General features: G+C 34.8%; 1 protein-coding gene across 1 annotated transcript in view; it reads right to left on the bottom strand.

Annotated features, from left to right (window-relative positions):
* LOC134266741 (uncharacterized) overlaps positions 1-18,176 on the bottom strand; it is a 57,037-nt gene that overhangs the window by 30,699 nt on the left and 8,162 nt on the right. Inside the window, exons 4-16 of the mRNA XM_062748964.1 lie at positions 18,032-18,132; positions 17,399-17,508; positions 16,738-16,881; positions 16,170-16,369; positions 15,504-15,597; positions 15,291-15,388; positions 14,408-14,470; positions 14,249-14,307; positions 13,706-13,842; positions 11,064-11,152; positions 10,730-10,885; positions 9,996-10,169; positions 9,464-9,564 (exon numbers count right to left, since the gene is read on the bottom strand). Coding sequence (XP_062604948.1) covers positions 9,464-9,564; positions 9,996-10,169; positions 10,730-10,885; positions 11,064-11,152; positions 13,706-13,842; positions 14,249-14,307; positions 14,408-14,470; positions 15,291-15,388; positions 15,504-15,597; positions 16,170-16,369; positions 16,738-16,881; positions 17,399-17,508; positions 18,032-18,132 — 1,526 coding nt within the window. The remainder of the gene's footprint in view (positions 1-9,463; positions 9,565-9,995; positions 10,170-10,729; positions 10,886-11,063; positions 11,153-13,705; positions 13,843-14,248; positions 14,308-14,407; positions 14,471-15,290; positions 15,389-15,503; positions 15,598-16,169; positions 16,370-16,737; positions 16,882-17,398; positions 17,509-18,031; positions 18,133-18,176) is intronic.

Below are 18,176 nucleotides of genomic sequence, written 5' to 3'. Positions count from 1 at the left end.
TATGTGTCGGATCAAAAAGTAAAATAGGAGGTGCACAATGGCATTATATAATAAAGATTCTCTGAAAGTCTCATCAAATTTCAGCCAGTGGTTAAAGAGCAGTTGCGGATAAGAGATGGGTACCTCAAAGCGTAACAGACGGACGGACATCCCGATTACTATATACCCTCCCGATTTTCAAGCGGGGGTATAATAATGGACTAACAATTTGTATGTAAAACTTCAGTCAGCATTTGACTCAATGATAAATTGTTCGATTGATTTGAAGGTATGTTCAACTATTTGAACATGTGTTAATTTGGCATTCCATACTTCTCTGTACGAGTCTGACATGTCTAGATCATATTAATTTTTTATATATTATACTAGAAAAACACGTTGACAGTAACCAAACAACACAACTATGACGGACCTGATGACTTCGACTTTTACATCGTCAATTTCCTTTATTTATTTAGCAATCATTTTAACATGTATATTGGGTTTATATGTCTCCCAGTTGATTCGATACAGAAGTGCATGCTCTCTATCTACGAACATTTCCTGAAACGAGGCAAGCTACTGACGAATGAATTGATGAAACAAGGATATCAATAGTCTTGTTTAAAGCCACAATTGTGCAAATTTTATGGATGATATATATATTATACCCCCCGCTTGAAAAGCGGGAGGGTATAAAGTAATCGGGATGACCGTCCGTCCGTCTGTTGCGCTTTGGGGTGCCCATCTCTTATCCGCAACTCCTCTTATACCACTGAATGAAATTTGATGAGACTTTCATAGCATCTTTATTACATATTGTCAATGTGCACCCCCTATTTCACTTTTTGATCCGACAGATATTTTGGGTTTCCCATAGCAAAACATGGACCCTGCTATTATATTCATATGGGAGCTCATTGCTCACAGTACCTCTAGTTATTCCCCCCGCTTGAAAAGTGTGAGGGTATATAGTAATCGGTATTTCCGTCCGTCCGTCCGTCTGTTACGCTTTATCTCTTATCCGCAACACCTCTTATACTACTGAGTGAAATTTAATGAAACTTTCACAGAATCTTTATTACATATTGCCATTGTGCACCTCCTATTTTACTTTTTCATTCGACACGTATTTTAGGTTTCCTATAGCAAAACATGGACATTGCCATTATATGCTAACCCATGACGTCACTATAGAAGCTTCTGGATAACATTTGATAGGACGAGTTATTCCTCTTTACACATTACCGTAAAACAATATTTAGTAACACATGGACATTATGGGAGGCGGGGGGGGTAGTCTCGTTTACCCCAGACTCTCGCTCTCGAGACTTTGCCCGCTGCTATTGTGCACCTCCTACATGTATCTTACTTTTTAATCGGACACATACTTTGAGTTTCCCATAGCAAATCATGGACACTGCCATATTCTTTCTATGATAATAAAGGGTATCCATCTCTCATCTGCAACTCGTACTATACCATTGAATAAAATTCAATGATACTTTCAGAGATTCTTTATTATGTTCCCCAAACGAAGTTTGGGAACATATTAAGGTCTTCCGGCTTCAGCGGAAGACCTTCTAGTGATTCTTAGGTTTCTTTTTCACTTTTCTTATTATTATGTTCCCCAAACGAAGTTGGGGAACATATTGTTTTTACTCTGTTTCTTATTATTATTTTTCTTCTTCTTCCTGGGTACTTTTTTGTCCGCGAGTGATCTTGTAAACTGTTCACCCGAAGTAGGTAAAACCTTTTTGGGGTCAGTAGGCATGTTATGTAGATTTGCGGAACAAATGTCATTTTGCGCGCACGTGCTTGCAAGAGCGTGCACGTGCAACACGTGAAATGACCGATTTAATTGATGTAGGCGTTATTTTTTAATTTTTTGATGAAATGCTTTGAAACTTATAATGTAAGGATATATTAGTAGCATAGACAATATCACATGATCAAAATAGCAAGATCTCACGCGCATGCACGTGCGCTTCGCTCTGATTGGCTGAAACTAAAGTCTCAATATCTTTCTTGTTTTTTGACGAAATCCTTTGAAATTTTGAACATTGCCATGCGTTAGGATATCCTACAACGCATATACAATGATATATAGCAATTATCATGAAAACACGTGCATGCACGTGCGCTGCAATCTGATTGGCTTAAACTTTAAATAGTTATAACTCCCTTGGTTTTCAACCAAACAGGATGGGAATTGGAACATAGATAGATATAAAGGACTACTACAAGAAGGTATGGTCACCAGGCACATGCATACACGTGCGTGTACGTGTGCTGCAATCTGATTGGCTGAAACTTTAAACAGCTATAACTCCCTTGGTTTTCAACCAAACGGGATGGGATTTAAAACATAGATAGATGTAATGGACTCCTACAAGAAGGTATGGTCACCATGCTCATGTATGCACGTGCGTGCACGTGAAATGAGCAAAATCAAAAATACACTTGAATGAGCGTATTTTTTAATACTTTTGGATTAAATACTTCAATATTTAGTATATTAAAATATATAGATTGTGTAGACAAGATGATATGGTCATTACGCACAGGCTTTCACATGCGCATGCGTGCAATGCTGAAATTTGAATGAACTTGGTACACTTCTGGGTAAACGTTGTTAAAGTCTCATAGAGTTTGTCTTAGTTAATGAAGCTTACAGTGAATATAGCACCAAAAGGGAGTTGGGGAGCGTTTGGGGAACATCTGTAACGGTCCCCGTTACAATTAGCACTAGTTATTATTGTTTTTTTTCTTACCGATTTTGTGCACGCGATTTCTCAAAAACGGCTCGATGGATTTCTATGAAACTTTCAGGACTAATGAGGCATTACTTGAACTCGATTCATTTTTTTTCGTTTTGATGACGTCCTTCCGGTTCGGAGTTTTCTGCGATTTTGTGATTTTTAGAGGGTCAATTTATCCGGCAGTTTTCTCAAAAAGCACTTGACACAGCCGCATGAAATTTTCAGTGATGCTAGAGCAACCTTTGGAGAAGAGTATTAGGTATATCATAACTACCGGAAGTACGAAGCGCCGACGCTTGCTATGGTCCGAAAATAGTCCTATCGCGAATTTCAAAATTTTTAGCACATTTTCTACTATATCTTTTTACCTGTAAATATTTTGTTAAAACATAGAGAACAAAAGAAGTGTAGAATTTTAAGATCTTTCAAATGATATCTTGTAAAAGGGGCTGGCCCCAAAAATGAAGGGCCTAGAGGGGCCGAAAGTTTTTTCTTTATATCTCAAAAAGTATTGAGAATTTGTAATACTTCAAAGAAGCAAAGTTGTTCAAAATGTCAAGCTTCATCTATTGAAGTCGTCAAAATACGTCCGTCCTCGTCACTTCCGGCAAAACCGGAAGTGGTCGGAAAACGCGTTTTTTTGCCGTTCTTGACAAGTTTTTGGGTTACATATGTCGTTTATGAGCATTAAAAGAAGTTTTTCCGTCCGTTGTCGTCACTTCCGGTCAAACCGGAAGTAGCAGAAAATGGCTTATTTTGAAGGTTTTGATGCAAAATTGAAATTATTAAGTCACTGGAGACTACTTAGCTTATTGCTGTCTTTTGTTCCGTCACTTCCGGCACTACCGGTCAAAACTGGACGGAAGACCTACTCGTTGCTTTGCAACGAGCTTTGCTCTAGTTATTATTATTATTAGGGTCTTCCGTCTTCAGCGGAAGACCCTTCTATTATTCTTATGTTTCTTTTTCACTTTTCTTCTTATTATTATTATTAAGGTCTTCCGTCTTCAGCGGAAGACCTTCTTGTTATTCTTCGGTTTCTTTTTCACTTTTTTTCTTCTATATTATTAAGGTCTTCCGTCTTCAGCGGAAGACCTTCTTGTTATTCTTAGGTTTCTTTTCCACTATTTTTAAGGTCTTCCGTCTTCAGCGGAAGACCTTCTTGTTATTCTTAGGTTTCTTTTCCACTATTTTTATTAAGGTCTTCCGTCTTCAGCGGAAGACCTTCTTGTTATTCTTAGGTTTCTTTTCCACTATTTTTATTATTATTATTGTTTTTTTTTCTTACCGATTTTGTGCACGCGAGTTCTCGGAAACGGCTCGATGGATTTTCATGAAACTTTCAGGGCTGATAGAACATCAAACAAACCTGATATATAATTTTTTGTTTTGATGACGTCACTTCCGGTTTTGAGATTTTCGCGATTTAGTGATTTTCATAGGGTCACTTTGTCCGCGAGTTTTCTCAAAAACGGCTTAGGATAGAAACTTGAGTTTTTCAGCAATGATAGAGCAATATATGTAGATGTGACATACGTATTTCATTTTTACCGGAAGTGCTGCATGCCGACGCTCGCTATGGTCCGAAAAGGGGCATGTCGAGAATTTTAAAATTTCTAACACTTTTTCTTCAATATCTTTTTACATACAAATATTTCGTTAAGAAATAAAGAACAAAAGAAGTGTAAAATTACGTGATCTTTCAAACGATATCTCGAAAAAAGGGCTGGCCCCTATAATTAAGGGCCGAGAGGGGCCAAACGTTTTTCCTTTATATCTCAAAAAGTATTGAGAATTTGTAATACGTCAAAGAAGCAAAGTTGTTCAAAATGCTAAGCTTAATCTATCTGGATCGTCAAAATTCATCCGGCGACGTCACTTCCGGTAAAACCGGAAGTAGTACGAAAATGCATATTTTTGCCGTTCTTGACATATTTTTGGGTAGCACATGTCACTGGAAGCATAAAAACTTAATTTTCCGTCCGTCGACAACACTTCCGGTCAAACCGGAAGTAGCCAAAAATAGCTTATTTTTTAAGGTTTTGACGCAAAATTGAATTATTTAAGTCAATTGAGACAACTTAGCTCATTGCTTTCTTTTGTTGACGTCACTTCCGGTCAGAACAGACGGAAGACCTACTCGTTGCTTTGCAACGAGCTTTGCTCTAGTTATTATTATTATTGTTTTTTTTTCTTACCGATTTTGTGTACACGATTTCGCGTAAACGGCTCGCTCGATTTTCATGAAACTTTCAGGACTGATAGAACATCAAACAAAGCTGATATATAATTTTTTGTTTTGATGACGTCACTTCCGCTTTTGAGATTTTCGCGATTTAGTGATATTCAAGGGGTCAGTTTGTCCGCGAGTTTTCTCAAAAACGGCTTTGGATAGAAACTTGAGTTTTTCAGGAAAGCTAGAGCAATATATGTAGATGTGACACACGTATTTCATTTTCACCGGAAGTGCTGCACGCCGACGCTCGCTATGGTCCGAAAAAGGGCATATCGAGAATTTTAAAATTTCTAACACTTTTTCTTCGATATATTTTCATCTACAAATATTTTGTTAAGACATATAGAATAAAAGTTGTAGAGAATGTGACGATCTTTCAAAGGATATCAACGATAAGGGGCTGGCCCCTATAATAAAGGGCTAATAGGGGCCGAAAGTTTTTCCTTAATATCTCAAAAAGTATTGAGAATTTGTTATACGTCAAAGAAGCAAAGTTGTTCAAAATGTCAAGCTTTATTTACTGGAGTCGTCAAAATAGGTCCAGCGTCGTCACTTCCGGCCAAACCGGAAGTAGTCGGAAAACGCGTATTTTTGCCGTTCTTGACAAGTTTTTGGATAACATATGTCTCTGGGAGTATAAAAATTAATTTTTCGTCCGTCGGCGTCACTTCCGGTCAAACCGGAAGTAGCCAAAAATAGCTTTTTTTGAAGGTTTTTGACGCAAAATTGAAATTATAAAATCACTGGAGATGACTTAGCTCATTGCTTTCTTTTTTATGTCACTTACGGCACTTCCGGTCAAAACCGGACGGAAGACCTACTCGTTGCTTTGCAACGAGCTTTGCTCTAGTTATTATTATTATCATTGTTTTTTTTTCTTACCGATTTTGTGCACGCGATTTCTCGAAAACGGCTGGATAGATTTTCATGAAATTTTCAGGACTGATAGAACATCAAACAAAGCTGAAAGTAATTTTTTGTTTTGATGACGTCACTTCCGGTTTTGAGATTTCCGCGATTTAGTGATTTTCAGGGGGTCTCATTGTCCACCATTTTTCTCTAAAATGCCTTTAGGCAGAAACATAAGATTTTCAGCGATGATAGAGCAACGTGTGCCGATATGTCACACACCACTCTTTTTCTCCGGAAGTGCCGCACGTCGGCGCTCGCCATGACTCGAAAAAAGTCCTATCGAGGATTTAGAAATTTTTGACACCTTTTCTGCAATATCTTTTTACATGTAAACATTTTGTCAAGACATATAGAACAAAAGTTGTAGAAAATGTCACGATCTTTCTAAAAATATCAACAATTAAGGGCTGGCCCCTATAATAAAGGGCCAAAAGGGGCCGAAAGTTTTTCTTTTATATCTCAAAAAAGTATTGAGAATTTGTAATACGTCATAGAAGCAAAGTTGTTCAGAATGTCAAGCTTTATCTAATGAAGTCGTCAAAATACGTCCGGCGACGTCACTTCCGGTCAAACCGGAAGTAGTCAAAAATTGCATATTTTGCCGTTTTTGACAGGTTTTTGGGTTACATATGTCATTGGAAGCTGAAATCTTAATTTTCTGTCCGTTGTCGTCACTTCCGGTCAAACCGGTAGGAGCCAAAAATGGCTTAATATTGCAATAATTAATAAATATTTGGAGGATTAAATCATTTTTAGACTTCATTACACATTTTTTTTGAAAAATGAAAGTTGCAGATGTACTTTCTGTCAAACAGGACGGAAGACCTACTCGTTGCTTTGCAACGACCTCGGCTCTAGTTATTCTTTTTTTTCTTACCGATTTTGTGCACGCGATTTCTCGAAAACGGCTCGATGTATTTCCATGAAACTTTCAGGACTCATGTAACATTTCTTGAACTTGATTCGTTTTTTCCGTTTTGATGACGTCACTTCCGGTCCGGAAATATTGTCGATTTTATGATTTTTGAAGGGTCAGGTTGTCCGCGAACGTTCTAAAAACTGGCTTAAGATAGAAACGTGAAAATTTCAGGTATGATAGTCCTAAGTCTATAGATGTGCAAAATGAATTTCATTTTTATCGGAAGTGCCGCGCGTCGGCGCTCGCTATGGCCCGAAAATTGTCCTATCGCGAATTCCAAAATTTTTACAACCTTTTCTATGATATCTTTTTACTTTGAAATATTTTGTTATAACATATAGAACAAAAGAAGTGTAGAATTCCAAGATCTTTCAAATGATATCTCGAAAAAAAGGCTGGCCCCTAAAATTAAGGGACTGTAGGGGCCATAAGTTTTTCCTTTATATCTCAAAAAGTATTAAGAATTTGTAATACATCAAAGAAGCAAAGTTGTTCAAAATGTCAAGCTTAATCTAACGACGTCATCAAAATACGTCTGATGACGTCACTTCAGGCCAAACCGGAAGTAATCGGAAAACGCGTATTTTGGTCATTGTTGACAAGTTTTTGGGTAACTTATGTCACTAGGAACATAAAAATAAATTTTCCGTCCGTCGTCGTCACTTCCGCTCAAACCGGAAGTAGCAAAAAATGGCTTATTTTTGCATTAATTAACATAGATTTTGAGGATTCAACCAATTTTGGGGCGTTATTTCTTATATTCGTTAAAAATGAAAACTACTTCCGGTCAAACAGGACGGAAGACCTACTCGTTGCTTTGCAACGAGCTTTGCTCTAGTTGTTTTATACTTTTTCTGAATTTTCTTCTTTGTTCTCCGGTACTTTTTTGTCCGCGAGTGATCTCGTAAACTACTCATCCAATCTAGGGGAAACCTTTTTAGGGTCACTAAGTATGTTATGTAGATGTGCGGAACGAAGGTCATTTTGCGCGCACGTGCGTGCGTGTGCGCACACGTGTAACACGTGAAATGACCAATATAATAGATATAGCCGTAACTTTTTAAATTTTGGATGAAATGCTTTGAAACTCATAATATAAGGATATATTAGTAGTATAGACATGACGACGTGGTCAAAATTGCAAGATCTCACGCGCATGCACGTGTGCTTCGCTCCGATTGGCTGAAACTAAAGTCTCAATATCTTTCTTGTTTTTTGACGAAATCCTTTGAAATTTTTATCATAGTCATACATTTGGATATCCTACAACATGAAATATAGCAATTGTCATGAAAACACGTGCATGCACATGCGCTGCAATCTGCATGATTGGCTTAAACTTTAAATAGCTTAAATAAATATGGACCTCTACAAGAAGGTATGGTCACCATGCACATGCATACACGTGCGTGTACGTGTGCTGCAATCTCTTTGGCTGAAACTTTAAACGGCTATAACTCCCTTGGTTTTCAACCAAACGGGGTGGGATTTAGAACATAGATAGATGCAATGGCCTTCTACAGGAAGGTATGGTCACCATGCTCATGTATGCACGTGCGTGCACGTGAAATGAGTAAAATCAAAAATACACTTGAATGAGCGTATTTTTTAATACTTTTGGATTAATCACTTTAATATTTAGTATATCTAAATATATAGATTGTGTAGACAATATGATATGGTCATTACGCACATGCATTCACATGCACACGCGTGCAATGCTAAAATTTGAATGAACTTGGTACACTTCTGGGTAAACGTTGTTAAAGTCTCAAATGCATAGAGTTTGTCTTATTTAATGAAGCTTACAGGGGATATGGCACCAAAAGGGAGTTGGGGAGCGTTTGGGGAACATCTGTAACGGTCCCCGTTACAATTAGCACTAGTTACATAATGCCATTGTGTACGTCCTATTTTATTATTTTGATCTGACACTTTTTTCGAGTCTCCCTGAACAAAACATAGACTTAAACATAATATTGATATGCAAGGCTAGGGGTATTATTTAGTGAGCTCAGTGTTCACAGTACCTCTAGTTTTTATAAATATAACACATAAAAAAATATATTAGCACTGATACAAAAATTATGTATAAAGGATTACTGGATTCTTTACATATCTTGTATAATTTTTTTTTCACATTCCTATTTTTTAGCTTTTACATGTATCTGATATTAAATATTTATAAACGAATATTAATATCAAATTATTCTTATACTTCACAAACTTAACCAACATAAAGTTTTTGTGATTATGTGTGTGTTTGGGGGGGGGGGGATAAAATTCATTTCTTTCAAGTGGAGGGAAGATTATTTTTTTCATTATTAATTTCGAAAGACTATCATTTCACAAATCTGCCCTTTTTGGTTTTATGCTAGCCTTTTAAACCTGTCCATGCTTAATAAACATGTAGACTTGTACTTGAAAAACAATCATTATTTTTCAAAAGTTTTTATTAAAACAAATGGTATACACAGCACCTACATGATTCTTGTACATGTATAATAGTCATACGAACCAACACATGACAAATCTATTCATATCACCAATATCAATTCTCTTCACAACAAGGTATTGCAATCAATAAAATTCATAAAATGTCAACAATCCAGCTCAATCTTACTTTAATATTATTTTATTTAATTACTCTATGATTTCTTTTTTGAGAGTTTGTATTTCACAAACCGAATCAGGTTTGTCCTTGCTGTGGAAATAACAGGATAATGCTCATCTGGTTTCTTTTTAGCTATATTTACCTGAAATGAAAATTTAAAATATATGAGGGTTGTAAGAAAAATTTGTGGACATGTTCTGTTTGCATGAAACCAGTCAAACTCTGAAGATAAAAATATACATATGGTTTATTCTACTTATTCCCACTTTTTTGAAAATCAGTTAGGAAAAGGTAAGATTTTATGTGGGAACAGGTGGAATTTTTGTATAAACAAATAATTAACTATGAAAACTGCAATTACTGTATATACAATAATTAATGAGCACGTGTTGAAATACAGCACAAGTACATGTATATTTGCTACTAGACTTTTTACATATATTTGAAAGAAAAAAATGAATTTAAACCGAATCAAATCATTTTTTACCTTCATCTATTCTTCTTAAATCCAGCTACATGTATATTTCAACATATTTCTTCTCCATAAATTCTAAATAAATAAATAATACTTACTCTTGCTTTCATGTCTGGTATAAATTTGGACAGCCTGTCTGTGAGCCCTATCTCCTGAGCAATGAGGTCAAGATGATCCTCCCCAAATACATCGAATATACAATCCAGGGCTTCTGACACCACCCACAAGTCTCTGTCACCACACACAATGGTCAGCAAGAAAACGCCTATGTTCTGTCAAAAAAAAATAATCAAAATACAATATGTATACTGTATTATACTTCACAGGAAAATATTTACATTTCCAATGTCTTTGTCCGAGATAAAATTACAAATGTACTTTATTTCTACATAAATATACTGGTTCATCGACAGGCACGGGGTGGGACAAACAGAGATGCAAAGCGGGGCTTATTGCACATGGGTTGGCGGAATCAAGAGCATGTAAATATAAGGAATAACTGTTAGATTTTTTGATTTCATGATAATGATCAATCGATTGGCTTGCGTGATAATTTTATGCAAATTATCACGCAAGCCACTCGATTGATCACATCTTGAAATCAAAAAATTAGACAGTTATTTCTTAAGTATTAAAATAATTTGCAAGATAAAACTTTAGAAAAAAATTTTTTTTGATGATGTAAATTTCAAACTGCCTGAAGGCAATTGTGAGTTATAAAATGTTTTAAGAATTTAGGAAGGAGGAGGTCTAGTATTTGTTACAGTATACACAATAAAATAAAATTACATTCAACTTGATTTTAAAGCCTATAATTTACAAATCCAGTTACCTTCATAATATCAACATTTAGTGAACCGGTCTGTTTGCTGAACACCACGCCTACTGTTGATATGACCCTTATTATGTTGACCTTGATGTCAGCTGACTGACAGGAGCGACCAAGGTCAAAGAGAAACTGAAGGTCAGACACTGACACCTCCAGCAGCTGAAACAAACATTGATAAAAAATATTTAATTATTAAATGATTAATTAAACCATTTTATTCACAAATATAATCATACTGCAAAATTATATTTATGTTGGTAGTTGCATCACTAATGTTCTTGCATGGTTTCTGTGTCACATTTACTTGTCTATGAGGGATTAACTCAGTACGACTCACCTTGGGTGAGCCGGAGCTGGCAAGTTTCTGAATCACAGCACGCAATGCACTGGTGGTTGCATCTAACAAAAGGTTGTCACCTGGAGCACCTAGACAAATACAAAGTACAGATTCTCAAAGTAAAAATGTTGATACATAATCAATGGGACCTTGTCTTAGCACCAGAAACCCTCAATCCAGTGGTCATGAATTTTACGAAAAATGGGTAAAATACTCTTACTCATTACAACTACCAGGGGTGATCAAAAAGTTCGCAAACTATCTCTATATCTACAAAACCACAATTCAAATTAGAATGAAATTCGGAACACACATATCCATACACAAGGTCTATAAATAGCATATGCTGAATAAAGTTTTTCTCCTTTTTTGTGACGTCACAATGTGAAAATGACGTCACTATTTAGGTCACTTGTGACGAAAAATGGTTGTCTCAGTCGAACTCGTTCACCAAACGACTGTACAATTTATTGTAATATCTTAGAAATCCCTCTACAGTATCATATAATAATTTGTACACAGTTTATTGAGATAAATGAGTTCCTATAAATTCAATTAATGATTGGATTATTCGTTTTAGTGAAGGAAGGCTGATGGTTAAAAATGATACTTGTCATCTTGCCCAGTGAAAGCAAGTTTGAAAAGATATGTATTTTTAATTAAGCAATTTGCTATCAAAGACCTCCAATTAGCACTTTGAAAAATAGTTGAATATTTGAACAATGATATAAGTATTAAATACCTAAGATATCATTTACTTTAGATTTTAAACATATTAGATATGATAAAAAGGATGCACCCATTCTCTATCCACCTTGAATAAAGGTCTCTCCTGAGACAGAAGAATTGTGTTTTAATGGTCACCATGCTTATTTTTGGAAAGGATGTTATTATCCACCCATTCTGTTGCCAAGATATGACCATTTCTGACAAATTAACTGTTCTTGTCATAAAAATTAACTCACATGGAAAGAAATATAAAACTCGGAAAAATCTTTTAACTTTTGTGACAGAATGCTACAGAGGGGGTCACGTGACCGCCAATATCACGTGATTCTCGCATGCACAGAACGGTGGTTGATGTGCATTAAAATCGGGGAGGATTAATTTAAAATATAATCAACATTAAAACCAAATATTGTTTCTTGTATGGAAGTTATTCAATTAGTTGCGAACTTTTTGATCACCCCTCATATGTGCTTAATTTGTCTGTTAAATGCCTCAGCTCAGGTAAGAAATTTTCCAACAATGTAATTATGCATTTTCCCTATATGATCAGTGGAACCCTGCATTCGTCTGACACCATAATCATGCATTTTGTTTGCCTACTTAATATAAAAGAGGAGAAAATAAGTTTTTTTTTTAAAATATTCATTTTCACTGATAGTCTGATATGCCCAGTGAAGTTTGACCTTAATACCAGAATGCCTGATCCTGGTGCCAAGAATCATAAATTTTGGTAGAAAAAGATGTTTGATGATTGCATTGATTATTTGATTTGGATGGTGTTGGCCCCACCCCTCAAAAAGAAGTATCCCCTTGCCCACATATGCTACATGTACATGTACATACCAAGAATGGTTCAAATTGGTTTGGCCATTTCAAAAAAAGCTGAAAAGTTTATGACCAACTCAAGGCCAATGAATACAGACAAAAACATACATGTACATTAACATCAGTGACTCGTATATAGGGATGGGTATCGCCAAAAATTTCAAATCGCAATCACGATTTTTTCCCAAAATATATTTTTTACAGGCAATTTTTACAATGATTTTAAATGAATAGTTCTTATTTTTCTTAAAAATATACTAGGAAAACAAAATTTCACCATTTTAATATTTTTATGTACATAAATCAATCATGTTTGGATGGTAAAATGCCATTCTATTCACCTTTTACAACATTTTTTAGACTTTCTGTGAGTGAATTTTGAAATATTTAACAAATATAAAAGAATAATTCCTGGACTTTATAATACATATACATGTATATTATTATAACAGTAACTTGATCCGAAGGGTCGTATCACGTCGAGTTGACAGGCGCGGATTGTCAGATCAAACGAGACGCGAAGCGTCGAGTTTGATCTGATGATCTGCGCCTGTCAACAAGACGTGATACGGCTCTTCGGATCAAGTTACTGTTATAATGATAAATTTATTATATGCCCACTTATAACTAGCTAAATTTGGCAAAAAAAACTTCAGAGATGAATTGTATAATATTTATCCATAAAACAAAGCGTTATAACAAGGGACTTTTTAACGCGCAAGAAAAATAACGTCATGTTTCTGCGTACTACATCATCAGTTTCAGAGAGTGGTGATATGGATTCAGAAAACCACAGTGTGGTGATCCGGAAAGTCAGATCACGATGTCAGGTGATTGCGTAAAATCAACAGTAAAATTGAGTGATACACATTAGGCATATAATAAATGTATGTACCTATATACCGGTATTTTGGTCTCCGTATCACAATAAGTATCACGCAACAAAAATTCCCGATAAACCGGTAAAATCGCACATTCCTACTCAGATAACCCTTTTTTTTTTTACATTCAGAGGATAAAATACAGAATGCCACTTAAATTTTCACAAGATATTTTTTTTCAATTTGAATCTTAGTCATTTGACTTACTTTTAATATTTGTCATGAGAGTAGCTAGACTTGTCCACACTTGATGTAGCCTCTCTGCTCCACCTAATAATTCCAGATCCATACTATTCACCATATTGTTCATACATAGAAGAGCATGGGCTTGTAACCTCACAAAACTGTAAAATAGTTTAGTTGCTTCACAACAATTTTAAATTGTGTTTTAAAAAAGTGATTTGCTATGCGAGGAAACTGTAACCCCAAAAGATCAATAGTAAATCGAACAAAAGAACATATGAAGTACTTCTTGAATGTTCTCACATACATTATATACATGTTAATTATTCATCTATAAAATGTTCATTATAGCCTTTTTAATACTGCAGAGGCAAAACATTTTGTATGCTTATCATTTTTATTAAAGTGTGCACATTTGAGGAGACATATCTATGGTTTTGAAACTTGTTTTCTTATTTATAGTTACACGGTACTGGTAAAAATTTTGTTTGGCATTTCATTATAAGCATAAGGAAATCTGTTTCCTTTTTTACCTCTCCAGTACAATCATTCCTTATTTAATAATACCTTTTAGTAACACTTTTAGGAAGACTACCACACTCCACTGTTGAACACTTTAAACAGACCTGGGAAAAAAATCAGAATATTTTCTTTTACACAGGTGGAATTTTTTTTTTAAAAATGTGACATTTGATCCATTGTATCATGAAAATATTAAATGCTTACCTTGTCAAATAAACAAAACTCTTTTACTGCTTGCTGAACTTCTGTTGAAACACAGAGAGAAGACTGAAAAAGAAAGAAAAATTACCTGAAATGATCACAAATAGAAACTTAATACATGTAACAGTATTGCCTATCATATGTACATATTTTGCCTGAAATAAATGTTACTGGGTACTGTGAAATCACTAATTTTCGTTGGGGTTTAATTTTCGTTGTTTTCGAAGTATGAAGAGACCCACGAATTCATGCTCACCTCGAAAGGTAAATTTTCGTATGCACAACTACTAAAAAGTTCTTCAACCACGAAATCAAATCCTCACGAACCAACATTTTTTCCTCAAACCATGAAAATTTGACCCCACGAAAATATGTGATTTTACAGTATGTTTTATGGCAACATACATCTTGGGATTTGGGAAATTTCAGTCAGTAGAAATCAGATTCAAGGCAATCAAGGGAATTGTTTTTTATATGAAAAAAAAAAATGTCAGAAGAAAACAATGAATACTTAAAAGTCCCCGGTCACCTTTCTGAAACATGTACAAAAGTGTGCAGAAATACAGGAAGATATCTGTTTACTTTTAATATACCGATAATCACTTCAAAGAACTGTAATCACTTTTTGATAGTGGGAACTTTATTTTCACCTAATTATGTGAGAGAGTCTGCTTGTGAAAATTCTGTTTTCATGTAACTAAATCTTTAACACTTATACAAAATTACATGAAAACAAATTTTCACCAGTTGTTTGTTTCACACGATTATGCAATTTAAAACCAAATTTTCTGAAAATTTTGTTTCCTTATAGATAGTTAACGCCTATCTCACAAAACTAATGTGTTGTGAAAAATTGTTAGTTTTATTTCCCTAATCAGACACCTACAAACATATCAATGGTGTCCTGCTCCATGGCCTCTTCTGACACGACGTCCTCATCACAACTACTGGACTCACTGTTCTCCATGTCTTCCCAGCCGTCATCTGCCAGAATACACATTTCTCATTCACATATTTCCGGTGAAATTGAACATAGTTAGAACTTTTGAGATAGGTATAAATATCAATGTTTGTATAATTATGTGTTTCAATAACTTACCATTGACACAGCATAAATTTGCAACAATCTCCAGGGCAACTTGTTGAGCAGACAAAATATTCTGAACATCTCGGAATTTTTCATTTACTTCTTCCTGCACAACATAAAATCAAATCAATTCAACTAAATCACAATCTTCACAAACACTGTACTAAATGAATTTTCATAGAGAACATGCAAGACCATATAAAATTATGTTTTAAGTGTTATGTTCTTTATAGTAAAATACATTTATATAATGACTACCGGTATGCGTTAAAGTTAATTACGTTCAGTTTGTCAGAAAATAACAAAATTTAATCTACTATTCCTACCCAAATGTAATGATGTAGTAATACAATACCCATCATTTATTATGAGGGGTGCCAAATTGGCAGTAGCATATTGTTTGAGTAAACACATGATAGTTAAGTTGTGAGAAAATCAGAGATTCTCTTCTTTATTCAGATTCTCTGGGCTGAGGTTACGACTTTTTACTCTCTCATTTTTCAGTTTGATCTGACTACCGAGTTTCAAATCAGAAAGAAGCTAGGTGAAAAAAAAATACATTTTTCCTATGGAAGCTACATGGTTCACATGAAAAAGCAAGACCATTATAACTTTCCTTTACAATATATTTGTATGCCCATGTATTCTCCAATTCATCTTAGAATCCGAAGCTCTTACCTGGCCGGTGACTATTTTGTGTGGTGCGCCATTTTCCTCGTCTGTCACCATACCATTCTCACCATTTAATAAGGAAGAATTTGCACCAGCTACTTTCTGAGCTACATCCATGGCTTCAAGCTTTAATACCTCCGAGACAGATTTCAATACACTGCCTAAACCATTTGCAGCTTTTCCTGAGCTGATATTTACCATAATACCTACAAAATGTAAAGAATTAAATAATCAGGAAGCGAAAGTAAGTCCTTCAATTCAAGATTGAGGGCTTAAAAAGATGCAATGATGCAATTAATGATAATGTGTATATGAATATTTGGAAACTGTACAATAAGACCATCTTTAACCAGAAGTCTCTGACTTTGGCCTATTTTTGAAAGACTTTTGTCATGACAATGAGCTGCCATGCAAACTTGAAGTACAGAGTGTGTACTAAGTTTCACAGTTTGCAGGGCAATATCAGACAAGATACTTCTGCTTGAAAAATCTATAAAAGAATTATAAGCATAAATGCAGGCAATTTGAGTCCTTTCTCTAAACAGATCATCCATGATCAATCATGAAACTTTACCTGTTGCAAGCATTTTTAAGAGGATAAGGTCTGATGAGTCAGAGCTTAAAGAAATCAAAGAATTTAGAAGACCAAGAACATCTGGGTCCTGAAACATCTTGATGACAGGGGAATTGTCTTCCGTTATTGTATACAGGCAGTTTGCTGAAATAATGGACAAATATAACTGAAGAAATATATTGTCTGGTATACTTAAAACTATACAGCTACTGTAGATCACATAATTTTCGCGACACCTTATTTTCGCAAGATAGCCATTAACTCCTTATAAGCGAGACATTTTCAGGAAATGTGATCACTGCTCTATATAATCTCAAGGAATTCTATTAGAATGAAATTTTTGCGAGCATACTGTCTCGCATAATTATGCAAAAATAAAGATCTCATGAATAAAAAGTGATCTACAGTAATATGTGATACCAAAAACAGTAACTTTGATTTGAGCCAATATCAACTATACTGAAAATAAGCACAGCCAAATACAAAGTTTTTTAAGACTTGAGATAATGTAAGATTAGTATATTCTGATCTTGGTTTTTCTCCTTGAAAACAAGTCTTCATTTTTTACAAAATAAAAGATATGTAAGAAAATTTTAACAGATCAGAATTATTTAGCAACTATATGCAAGTTATGATTTGATTTTAAGAATGAAATCCCTACCAACAGTGACTGCCAATTCCTCTCCATACACTGTGTACTGCATACATGGACACAAGACAGGCAAGAGATTCTCGTTGTTAAAAATCTCCAAAGCCTCTTCACTATTCTCACTTAAAAAAGCCTAAAATGTTTGTTCAAGTTTTCCACAGCTACATGTATGTCTCTTTTTCATCACTTCATAATCATGATAATGGGAACATTGTATTCCATTTATTGAATTTTTAATACATGCACTAAGAAAATTAATGCTCGCCTGATGATTTCAACAACACTAATCTAACAACATGTTTATAGCCTAATGCTAATTGGTACAGTTTACAACTTTTTTTGGTTGTTAACTAAGTAATTATCCTTTGTAAAATTTGCAACCTTACTCAAGGGACTTAAAATAACTTGCACTGAATAAAATCTACACAACATAACGATGCATACAAATCAATTAAATTAAATGGTAATGCTTGGATAACATTTTGACCTACTACTAACTGGTATGTTCTGTTGAAATAATTTTTTAAAGATTTTATGCATAAAATATATTTTTACCCCATATTCACTGGGGACTATGATCCTAAAAAATTAGAATATACCAGCTAGTATACCATTTAAACACTAAGTTATGTAAAAGTTACCTACCACAGATTCCATAATATATGCACAGCTTCTGTAAAAATGGAAGACTTAAAGTCCTTGTGTTTCTTTCCTGTAGATTTCTCTGGGGTCCAGTTAGAATCATACTGCATGACAGATAAAATAAATTTAAAGTGTTATTATATAGTTC

This window comes from Saccostrea cucullata, unplaced genomic scaffold, assembly GCF_032062105.1.
Source record: "Saccostrea cucullata isolate Sc308-1 unplaced genomic scaffold, CSIRO_AGI_Scuc_v1 ctg271, whole genome shotgun sequence".
Taxonomy (NCBI): domain Eukaryota; kingdom Metazoa; phylum Mollusca; class Bivalvia; order Ostreida; family Ostreidae; genus Saccostrea; species Saccostrea cuccullata.
The sequence above is the reverse complement of the archived record's forward strand: the minus strand, read 5'-3'. Positions and strand labels throughout refer to the sequence as shown.